General features: G+C 50.6%; 1 protein-coding gene across 6 annotated transcripts in view; it reads left to right on the forward strand.

The window, feature by feature from the left end:
* VANGL1 (VANGL planar cell polarity protein 1) overlaps positions 1-12,119 on the forward strand; it is a 54,285-nt gene that overhangs the window by 19,618 nt on the left and 22,548 nt on the right. For all 6 annotated transcript variants that reach the window (XR_003139540.3, XM_049095831.1, XM_025453417.3 and 3 more), the window contains one exon: positions 1,647-2,254. Coding sequence is in view for 5 of the 6 variants with exons in the window: in XM_049095831.1 (XP_048951788.1) it covers positions 1,647-2,254 (608 nt within the window). In the remaining variant the exon portion in view is untranslated. The remainder of the gene's footprint in view (positions 1-1,646; positions 2,255-12,119) is intronic.

The following is a 12,119-nucleotide window of genomic DNA, read 5'->3' on the forward strand; positions in this document are numbered from 1 at the left end:
TTCCGAGTAGAGCTGTTACAAATGTCCTTACACAGGTCTTGCAGACATATGTTTACATTTATTTTGGATAAAAACCTGAGAGTGGAATTGCTGGGTCGTACAGTTGAGCATCTAGTCGAATTTACATGACACTGCCAGACCCATTTTCAAGAGTAATTGTACCATTTTATACTTCCCTCAGCCCTGTGTGGGAGCCTTAGTGGCTTCTGGCCATTGTCTTGAGTCGTTTCTTTCATGGTATGTCAGACTTTCCAAGTTGAAGAACTCTTTGCTCATAGGTCAAGACCTTTGCCACTGCCACGGCTCCTTGTCGCAGCCTATGCACCGATACATCATATTTTTCTAATCATTACTAGATTTAAGGTTATTGTTGGTTGTGAGATCCCTATCTTGATGATCCAGCTGTCAACTTACACTAGATTTTTCTAAGTTGGTGTCTTCCACATGGATTTCACCCAGCTTGCCCCTACATCAGACTGTTTTTTTCCAAGGTAAATCATATACGCAAATCCCTGAGGCAAAACCTCGTTGGAACCCATGTGGCTTTTCTTTGTTTTCTTGCTCTGTTTTGTTGCTTTGTAGCAGTCAGAGTTCCTAGCGAAATAGCAGAACGGTTTAAGAATCCTAAGAACTGGATCATGTTCAGTAAGGAGACTAATGAGTCCAACTGGAAACTGCCTCAAAGTTTAAAAAGAGAAAGCAAGACAGTCATAGACACATTGCAATAGCCTGGGAGTTCCGTGCCCTTGTTGTCTGTGGTGTGTCACAAGAATGTGTGTTCAGGGAGGGATTTTTGAGCTGTCCTGGCCAGCGATACTTGAATTTGCTTAGCTTGCTCAATGAGAACCATGGTCACGGAGTGCTTGACGCTGATACTTACTAAAACAAACAGACAAACCCAAAAGACTAGCTACAGGTCAGCTGTGATTTGTACGTAGCAGTGTAAGTTCCCTAGCTCTTCAGAGCTGCTGGAGGGTATCGTAACACCCCACTTCCAGAAGTTAGCCTTGGTCAGCCTTTCTAACACAGCCATGAATCTAGAAGGAAAAGCAAAGCCTTCTTAGGCCAGAGGCGAGCCCTTCCGTGTTAGTCTCATGGTGGGATTGCTTACTGCAGGGCACAGAGCCCTTCCGGAGGTTGCAACACGGGGGATGATCTACGTCAGAGTAACAGAGCACCCCACGAACCAACCAGAAGGTTAGGCTGTGTTTTCTCTGTTAGAAAAGGTGAATATGTGATACAACTTGGAAAGCTTCAAGGCGGGGTGCCTGGGGGGCTCAGCGGTTGAGCATCTGCCTCTGGCTCAGGGTGTGATCCCGGAGTCCTGGGTTCAAGTCCCACGTTGGGCTCCCCACAGGGAGCCTGCTTCTCCCTCTGCCTGTGTCTCTACCTCTCTCCATGTGTCTGTCATGAATAAATAAATAAAATCTATATTAAAAAAAAAAACTTTAAGGAAACTCATTAAGATTCACAGCTCCTCTGTTTGGAAGAGTTAAGCCTCCACCTTCTAGGGTTGCTCATGGGTGCGGGTTGGTTCGGGGAGGTGGGCCCCTCGTCCGTCACCTCTCTCCAGGTGCCTGCTTCGTGGCTTTGACTGACGACCTGCCCTCTGTGGCTCTTGACGCTCACCTTTCTGTCCCCATCAGGATGACAACTGGGGAGAGACCACAACAGCCATCACGGGCACCTCAGAGCACAGCATATCCCAGGAGGACATTGCCAGGATCAGCAAGGACCTGGAGGACAGCGTGGGGCTGGACTGCAAGCGCTACCTGGGCCTCACTGTGGCCTCGGTCCTCGGACTTCTAGTGTTCCTCACGCCCATCGCCTTCATCCTGCTGCCCCCCATCCTGTGGCGGGACGAGCTGGAGCCCTGCGGCACCATTTGTGAGGGCCTCTTTATCTCCGTGGCGTTCAAGCTCCTCATCCTGCTCATCGGGACGTGGGCGCTCTTTTTCCGCAAGCAAAGGGCCGACGTGCCGCGGGTTTTCGTGTTCCGCGCCCTGTTGTTGGTCCTCGTCTTCCTTTTCGTGGTCTCCTATTGGCTCTTCTACGGGGTTCGCATTCTGGACTCGCGGGACCGGAATTACCAGGGCATCGTGCAGTACGCCGTGTCCCTGGTGGACGCGCTGCTCTTCATCCATTACCTGGCCATCGTGCTGCTGGAGCTCAGGCAGCTGCAGCCCATGTTCACGCTGCAAGTGGTGCGATCCACCGACGGCGAGTCCCGGTTCTACAGCCTGGGACACCTCAGGTAGGGGGCACGTCCTCGAGAGGCAGGAAGGACCGCTGTCGGATGCGGACAGGGTCGGATGAGGACAGGGACAGATGAGGACAGGGGCCAAGGGCCTGGACCGTGGTCTGACTCCTCTCTCCAGCTTTTGGGAGGAGCTGTGTGTGTGTGTGTGTGTGTGTGTGTGTGTTGGGGGGGGGTGTCCATGTGCATTGACTTTCCTGACTGCTGGCGGGGAGGCGGGTGACACGTTGCCAGTTTCATCCAGGCTGCGGTTTTGTTGGGCCAGTTCTCAGACGTGGCCCCTCCAGAAGGGATGGAGGTGATATGTGGTGATGGCTGCTGGCCTTGCCCCTGAAAGGAGCCTGTGAACAGCGGCAAAGTGACCGGCCCCTCCAGTTTGCTCAGAATGCTACATCTGGTTTCCACCCTTGTCCTAGTGGAATTATTCATCATTCCTTTTTTTTTCCATTCCGCTCTCAGAAGTGTCCAGGTTTAGGCACTAAATTACAGGGCCACCCTAGTGACCCTCAATAAGGAAAGAAGTGCAGGTTAGACACCCCAGACTTGTGAGAGTTGAGCGTTTTGGAAATGTACGCATGTGATAAAGTTAGAAATATGTCGAGATATCATACTTTAAATTTGTGCATGTAATCTGTTTCATAGTTAGCTAAAAAAGTGATGATATTCTATTTTATTTCATGTTTATTTATCCTGAGGTAAACACTTTGGATAGATTGTCACGTTCAGTCTTCACAGAACCCTTTGATACTTGCCAGTATTATATATGAGGAAATAGGGGATTGGGGGATTTAAGCAATTTGTAGAGAACAATATGGCAGGCCTCATTTAGGATTTATCCCGTTGTCATGAAGCTGGGCTTCACTTAATGCCCTCACTGTGGCATCTCTCACTTTGTGTTTCTCTAGAAGTTTGGTTGGGGCGGGGTGGGGGTGGGGGTGGTGGCCATTAATGTTATTTCCATTTTATTTTATCTTCTTTGTTTGCTATTACAAGCACAACTGTTATGATCATTCTTGTTCAGGATTACTGGTGCACATGGGCAAGTTTCTCTAGATGGTCTTCCTTCGTGTTCACCGGACCATTTTTTCTGTTTTCTTCCACAAATTGAGGAGGGGGCAGAGGACAGAGGCTGTGTCTCACTCTCATTGCATCCCCAGTGCCTGGCCTGGAGCATGGTGTACAGACGGCACTCACATGGTCACCAATCAGTAGCTAGCCTGACTTTGCCATCTCCTTGGGCTCTCTTGCCTCCTCAGGCGATATCTGCCGTTGTGTGTAACCTGCTTGACACATGGTGAGCACTTGGTTAATTGTGGCCATTCCGGCCCATGATTGTGTAGTTGGCAGAGCAGCCAAGACCTGCAAGGACACCCTAGTGGTGTCAGAACAATGGGCTTTGTCATATTTTTGGCTGGGACAGGAAGGTGGCCCAGCCCTGGTTTGGGGTTGGGTCACACTGCCAAACCGTCTCAGTGTTGGCATGCCCGCTCTATTGTGCTTCTGGCTCAGCTTCTACCCCCCACCCCCCAGGATTGGGTGGTTTAGCACTGGGAGCTGCTGCCGTCCTGACTGGTCCTTGGAGGGAATCAGTGTCTGAGTCACATGCTATGCATGGCAGAATCATATGTTTCGAGTCCTTTGCATGTGCCTGTGGGGCTCTGAAGATAAGTAAGTCAGTGCTGTTACTCATGTCTGCTTTCTTTCCCCCGTTTTCAGTGGAGAATGACCAGCAGACTTGTGTTAAAAATCTACCACATGTAGAGCTGGGGGCTCCCAAGACACAACGATGGCTGCCTTCAGAGCTCTGTTCTGGAACTCCTGGAGCTCATGGTCCCTTGGCTTTCACGGTCAAGTAGACGCTGCTCTACTTGGACAGTTGCCGACACAGGCCTGGGTACAGGCGATGGAGCACAGGAGGACGAGGCAGTGTGGCAGCAACAGAGCCCAGCAGGAAGCGGTCTATCCCAGGACAGGACAGGTCTTGCTCAAGATTAAGAGGGTGGAAAGAGATCTAGCTCTGGTTACAGTAGAGACAGGTGCTATTTGAGACTCTTAACGCAAGTGGCCACGACTCTCACTGGCACGAACCCTGTCTGTGGGGTGGAAATGTGAAGGGAATCATCTCCCCTTGAGTCATCCAGGTGATGGAGCTGACTTCCCCTCCACAGCTCCCGCTTCGCCCCTCCCTCCGAGACTGGTTGCTCTGCGAGCTGGACAGGGGCAGGGGTGCAGAGGGGACAGACAAAATCGCCCCGGGGGAGTATGGCCGTGCTGTGTTCAGAAAACTGGCGGCGACCCTGGCACCTGACCACTCAGCCCTGCTGCCCAGGGAGACCTGGGTGGGTGGGCAGGCAGGGCTGAGTCCCAGGCTTGCTGCACACCTTCCATGCCTGTCCTTGCCATGACCAACAACTGCCTGGCCTTAACTTGTTAACCCTGAAGCCACCAGCTCCTGGGGAGACCCAAGGGGAGCACCTTTCTAGCAGCCCTAGGGGGGAGCATGTTGAGGTAGAGCCAGTATCTTCCTTTGGGCTTCTCTCCAGGAGGAGTCCTTCCCCTGCCCTTGGTAAGGTCCCCTGTGTCCCTCACATGGAGGGGAGCCTTTGCTCATGGGGTGGAAAGATGGCCAGGGAAGGGGAGGCGCCTTTACTCTCAGATAGAGCCCCCTGGCAGGGCTGGCTGCCTCTAGGCCAGCCAGCGTGTGTGAGCTGGAGCAGGCTTGGCATCTCCCCTGCTGGCACCCTGTGGGCTCAGTCACCTGCCGCTCCTTGGGCTAAATCTGGTCTCAACCCAGCAGTGGCTGCAAGAGTCACGGGGCCAGAAATATAACTTCTAAACCCTTTTGTAAAATGTGGAAACGGATAGGAGGGATGGGGGAATCAGAAGACACAAAGAGTGAGCCCGAAGATCAGAATAGCAAGACTTCCTCTGCTAGTTGGCAGGCCGTTCACCTTCCCTTTATGGAAAAGCCTTCCCGGTGGCAGTGGCCTGATGGGCTTCGGTACAGAGTGTTGGTGAGTTCTTTTCTTGTGGTGTTCTCAAAGCTGATTTTAGGGAATCGACTGAACTATTTTTTTTTTTTTTGACTGAACTATTTTTGACAGTTGTCAGAAGAATGCCTATTCTTCAGTTTCTTAAAAGATGCTTCTCGTTAGCTCTCAGAAAAGGTACAGTGGCCCCACTTGTTGGCAGGAGTGGTGTTATGGGTGTATCTGAAAACTTCCAGAAAGGTAAAAGGTTACTGTGGGACAAAGTGAGATACTGTAAATAGATTAAGGTCCTTCCTAACCTTTCTGCCCAGGGCTGGGGGGATGACAGAGGGCTTTGCAGATGTCCGATGTCATTCATCCCTCCTGTGCTGTCAGGGCCGGGCAGGTGGTACGAGATGGCTGCCCTTTGCAGAGGAGAAGCCAGGTCCAGGGACTACGTGCTTCCTGCGAATCACAGCCCTCCCCGTGCCTCTGGATAGATGTGTTCATAGTCACATCACTGCTCTCAGAACACGTGAATGAATGCATAGGCATTTTTGAGTTGGGTACCATGTGCCAGGCCGGGTGCTAGCTATTTTGTTAAATACAGGATTCTGTTTAACTCCCAGGGCTGGGGGCACATGGGTGACTCAGTGGTTGAGCGTCTGCCTTTGGCTCAGGGCATGATCCCAGGGTCCTGGGGTTGAGTCCCGCATGGGACTCCCTACATGGGGCCTGCTTCTCTGTCTGCCTGTGTCTCTGGCTCTCTCTCTCTCTGTGCCTCATGAATAAATAAATAAAATCTTAAAACAAACAAACAAACAAACAAAACCCCTCCCAGGGCTGGAAAGAGAGAATGCAGAGGATTGTCAGAGATGGCTGGCTTGCACTCTAGAGCCATTTCTTAGCCCATTGGTTCTTTTGCTCAGTTAGGAAACAAAACCTGGACCTCCAGACTACAGCAGTAGGTTTGAGCCATTGGTCAAAACTTTTTAGCTTTTCTGTAGGTCACATGTCCCCAAAAGACCTCTTTTAACTATGACTGTAAAAAACCACCCCAAACTGTAATAGTGTTGGGCAGCCTTTTATTTATTCATTTGTTTTAATACTCTCATGGGCTGGTCTCAGCTGGGGGAGGTTCTTTTGCTGGTCTGACCAGTGTTTTCTGTGTGATTGCAGCCACGTGGCAAGGCTGCTGGGGCTGGGCTTCTTTCTTCCTCTTCCCACATGTTCTACGACTCTCTCCCTCCTCAGCCCTTTAGGGGAGTAGTTTCTTCATTAGGGTAGGTAGGCTTCCTCTCAAGGTTCCCAAGAACACAAAAAGCCATCTAAGGCCTGTGTCTGGAACCAGCCCCGTGCTACTTGCATTGTATTCTCTTGTTAATGCAAGTCAGAGCCCCAGCCCAGACCTAACAGAAGAGGGCCACAGGGCAGGGAGCTGGGAACGTGGGGTCATCGGGGTCCACAGCCTAGCAGACTCCCACAACCACATCAGGCTCTTGTTCTCGGAGTCTGCTTGCTCCAACTTTGGCATATAGTTCTAACAAATTTCATTACTGACTTCTCTCTCTCAAAAGTCCCCAAGTAACATGTTTCACGTGAGGGCTACTAGAGGGAGGCATGTGAACATGGGTGGAAAGTGGTAGTGGGTAGTCGTCAGCAGAGAGACGGAAAGCACAGAAACAAGCAGAACTCTTGCCTTTCCACAGCCGCCCCCTGCCCCTTGCCGTGGCCCCTTCTGTAAGGTAGTCGTTTGGCTGAAGCTCCATCCTACCGTGTCAGCCAGTGGGCTTTCACTGTTTGGGTTCCTAAGCACGCTTCATTTGTTGACCGAGAGCACCTTATAACTTGGGGCCGACCCTGCACCTTTTTATCGAAGGTCTGGCTACTGACCAAAGGACCAGACCCTCTGTGCTTTAGAGGAAATGATTCTCAGATTGCTTTTCCAAACAGTGCAGGTTTATCATCGTGCACGATCATAGCGTTGCTGTGTTGAAAGGAACTGCTGCGTTCCCCCCTCACTAAATTCACAGATGGAAATGAACAACATGTCATTGGACATACGTGAAAAGACGATCCTTGTTACAACATGGCAAGGAACTTGGCTGAACTGTTTGCGTTCTGGTGTTCTGTGGCAGGTAGAGCTTATGAGTGATGGAATTGAATATTTAGCTGAGGAATTTCTTTTTCTTTCTTTTCTTTTTTTCTTTTTTCTTTTTTTTCAGAGAGAGAAAGCATGCACAAAGGGGTGGGGGCAGAGGCAGAAGGAGAGAGAAAATCGTAAGCAGGCTCCATGCCCAGTGCAAGCTGGTCACAGGGGCTCAGTCTCACAACCGTGAGATCACGACCTGAGCCGAAATCAAGTGTCGAATGCTTAAACAACTGAGCCACCCAGGCGCCCCTTAGCTGAGGAATTTCTAAGCAAAGTACTGAGGAGGCACCCACTGGGTGCATCTATCACCCAAAAGATGCCACTTGGATCCTCTTGAACTGCTTACAGAAAGTGTGAGAGGAGGGAGATGGGTTGCAGAAGGAACTGTAAAGCAAAAGGGAATCCAAACTTAGATTTGGAAACTTCTCAGCCTATCCATATTCCAAACAATAACTAGGTGTGTATTGAAGAAAACACCAAGGGTATGGCCACACAGCTGTTTGATTTTTTTCTTTTTTTTTTTTTTTTTTTTTTTTTTTAGTTTGTCTATCTATCTATTTATTTAAGTAATCTCCACACCCACTGAGGGGCTCAAATTCACGACCCCAAGATCAAGAGTTGTATACTTTACCGCTTGAGCCAGCCAGGCACCAACTGATTTAATTCAGGATTTAATCAGCCATTCTAGCAGAAGCCAAGAAAAAAGATGGGAAGATGGGATTGGTACCAGAACAGCACCACTGTACTAAAAGGAAACAGAAAGGGGAGTGGATTGAAGGAAGGCTGTGAATGTGCATTATCCTTCAAGGGGAGAATGACCCCAGAGGTGATCCAGAGATCCTCAGGCCCAGGGGCCAGGTTGGTCCCTCACTGGCTTCAGAAGATAGTCCCCCCCACCAGGGTTTCAGAGAGCCAATTGGCCACCTCTAAGAGCTGCTTGGACAGGGCTACCCCACAGAGCCCCGAGGATGCAGCATTGACCCAAAGGGAATTATCCAATGGAATTGGCCTCACTAGGTGTTTGGACTTGTTTGGGACCCATCACCCCTTTCCTTCCAGTTTCTCCCTTTTGGAATGGGAATGCCTATCCTATGCCTGTCTCATTATTCTGTTGGAAGTACCTACATTGTCTGGTTCCACAGGTTCACCGTGGCTGGAGAGGGGTCTTGAGTCAGTGCAGGTTATACCTTGAGTCTTGGCACTTAGATGAGACTTTGCACTTAGAGCTGGTGCCAGAATGAGTCAAGACCTTTGGGGTCTTAGGATGGAATTGGTATACTTTGCATGGGAGAAGGACATGAGTTTTAGGGGCCAGTGATGGAATGTCATGGACTAAATTGTGGTCACCCAAAATCCAGAAGTTGAAGCTCTAAACTCCATGTGGTTGTCTTTGGAGATGGGTATCCAAGGAAGTCATTAAAGTTCAGTGAGGTCATAGATCTGATGAAATTTGTGTCTTTATAAGAAGAGACACCAGAGAGCTCTCTCTCTCTCTCTCTCTTTCCCCCTGTATACATGGACCAAAGAAAGGCTATGTATGGATGTCATGAGAAGGTCATTATTTACAAGCCAGGAACAGGCCTCTCATCAGACATGGAATCAGCCAACCCTTGATCTTGCACTTCTAGGCTTCAGAACTGTAAGAAAATAAGTTTTTGTTGTTTCAGCCACTCAGTCTATAGCATTCTGTTATGGCAACCCAAGCTAAGACAGGAACTTTATGCACTGGTGACACTTGACCCCAGAGCCCCAGGAAACCATGGGATCAGTGAGTGTGGTTCAGCCCTGATGGAACAGAGCTCATATTGTCCCTTCTCCAGCTCAGGCCTGCATCCTCACAGCTTGAGTGGGAGCCTTGCTTCTCTTGAATGCACTTCAGTTTTCCAGTTAGACGTGAGAAAGGGAGAGTCTCCTGGGAAGATTAAGGTTACTCTAGTAATTCCAGGCTAGAGCCAGCTCTCCTTGAAATCTTGTCTGTGATTCTGGGTCAAGTGATATCCAAGCTACTGATCCTGATCAGATTGGACTGTCACACTGGTCTGTGCGCCCTCCCTCCCACGTTCAAGACTGGCACTAATGGTTCAGGGAGGACCCAGTGCCATCAGCTGTGAAGTCAGGGAGAGTTTTATATGAGCACCAGAGGTTTTGCTTCATGTCACTTATAATCATGGTTTCTTTCTTTCTTTTTCTTTCTTTCTTTTTTTCTTTCCTTTTTTTTTTTTTTTAAAGATTTTATCTATTTATTCATGAGACACAGAGAGGCAGAGACACAGGCAGAGGGAAAAGAGCCTGATACAGGACTCGATCCTGGGACCCTAGGATCACGACCTGAGCAGAAGGCCGATGCTGAACCACTGAGCCACCCAGGCGTCCCTGTGATCACGGTTTCATACACAATTTCATTTTTAGAAATGCGTGTTTTGCTTAACTGCTTTTCAGTAAAGACTGCTTTTCAAAAAAAAACTGCTTTCAGTTTGCTGGTCTTCCCTCCCACCCCCTAAAAAGGCCAAGGATAGAAACAAGTAAGAGCTGAAGAGTAGTTGAGTGGAAAGGATTTTGCTCAGATCTGCTTTGCTGTGGGAGAATTTTGAAGGCGGGCGCAGAGCTGCCGTTTGTGGTTTGGCCCTGTGGTGCCTGTTAAAAGTGGCGGTAATGAGAGTGTAAGGTGCCGGACACTGCAGCACTGTGTTTGTACAGCTGCCTCCTGGCAGCCGCCGCAGCTGGGAAGGCTTCCCTCGCACAGCGTCTGCCCAAAAGTCTTCCTCTACCCCTCGCAGAGCACGGCCACTGCGAGCCAGGGAGCTCGTGGATGCAGAGCTGCTTTAGATGGCCTTCCAGCAGGGCTGCAGGTGCCTGGATGGTGGATCCCGAATCCTGGAGGGAGTGCTGTTCATTTTCCTGAAGGACTCACCCTGCAGACAGGACCTGGCATTCTGCGTGCCTCCCCCACGGATCAGTGGGTATGATTTCATGCAGCAGATAAGCTATGCTAACACTCCAGAATACACGTGGGCAGGGGTCTGCTTTCCTGGCCCTGCAGAGCCACTGCCCAACTCTGGTCTGTGGACCAGATCCTGGCTCAGTCCCTGCCAGCAGAGGCCCACTTGGCCAGGCTGGCTGCCTGCAGACTCCAGACTTCTTGTGCTGTGCTCCTGTGCTTCTTCCCAAGGCCAGAGGGAGGTGCTGTTGTTAAGAAATGGGTGGGGGTGGATGCTAGGGGCCGCGCACCTGGGTGGCTCAGGCTGTTAAGCCTCTGTCTTCATCTCATGCCGTGATCCCTGGGTCCTGGGATTGAGCCCCATCTTGGGCTTTGGCTCAGCAGGAAGCCTGCTTCTCCCTCTTCTCCCCTTGCTTGTGCTCCATCTCTGTCTCTGTCTCTCTCACAAGTGAATAAATTTTAAAAATCTTAAAAAAAAAAAAAAAAAAAAAGGTGAGGCCAGATGAGAGAATGCCAGTCAAGCATCCCAGGTGGGCCTTGGAGGTACCTTGGTTCCTATCTCAATCTCCGCCTTAGAGAGCCCCAAGCAGGCAGCTATCTCTGCTGTTTACCGGTGTGATTCAGCGCAGTAATTTGAAGCATTGAGAAAGCTGAATTTCCATCCCAGGCAGGGCAGATGCAGCCCAAGGTGGACTTGCTGGGGTGGGTGGCAGAGGGGCGGGGTCCGAGCCCTAGCCTGGCAGCAGGTCTGGCCTGGCAGGCCTACTGTGGCAGTAGCCAAGTCTGTCACTAAAAGGGAAGCATGTCTTCACAGGTTCGCCAGCATTTCTCTGCCGAGAGAAAGGCCATCAGCTGGACAGCCAGCCCCGACAGGCCCCCCTGCTCTGTGTCCTCTGTCGGGGTGGGCGGTCCGCCTCATGTCTCAAGACCTTGAGCAACAACACAGGTCCCTCCTGGCCTATTGTGACCGAGTCCCCAGAAATCCAGCCTCCCCTCCCCCCTCCCCCTGCACCGATCTTCCAGATCTTTCTATCGTCTGATCCAGATCTGTCCGTCAACACAGCCATTCCTCATTTCTGCCCCACCCTGTCCTCAAGTTCAAGGTGATCATTGCCTGTTATCTGTGTAGGACTTGAAACCATAGCCCCAAAGGCAGTCGCAAGACAAACATTCTCATAAGGTAGGAGGGCCCAGAGATGCAGACATTCGTGTACCAGGTTCCTGGTGGAGGTGGCAGCGGTGTCCGGGGGCTATTTATACTTTCAACTCTGGGACTCCCATGAGTGTGGCTGCAAATCGCCCTGAGTCCTGGTCACACAAAGTCACTCGACCTCTGCATGCAGGGGACAGGGAGGCCCACAAACTGGAAGTTGCAGTCTTGCTGACTTCCCAGGGAGAAGTCAGATAAAGCGGAGTCTCTCAAGCAGCTTGCCCGCATTGGGTGTTTTCACAAAAAAGCTGAGCCGTTTTAGAATTTTCTAGAAGACCTTGCTTTAGGCCTAAAACACAGTGACTGGAGCAGACACTCCCTAAAGAGGAGGAATAGAAGACTGCTGGTGCCCAGGCCACCTTTACTCTTGGCGTCCGTCAGGTCTCCGTGGCCTGCCCGCCGTCTCTCCTACCCACACACTCCGCCTCTGTCCCACCCTCCCTCCTTACCCTCTTGTCTTTGCTGCCCTGCCCTCCATCCTTCTGGCCCTAATAAAAGTCTGTGTGTTTCCTAAAGCTGCTCTAGTAGAGGACCGCACGCAGAGTGGCTTCAAACAGTGTTTTCTCTCCGTTTTGGAAGCTCGGCGCCTAAAA

Source organism: Canis lupus, chromosome 17 (assembly GCF_003254725.2).
Source record: "Canis lupus dingo isolate Sandy chromosome 17, ASM325472v2, whole genome shotgun sequence".
NCBI classification, from domain to species: domain Eukaryota; kingdom Metazoa; phylum Chordata; class Mammalia; order Carnivora; family Canidae; genus Canis; species Canis lupus.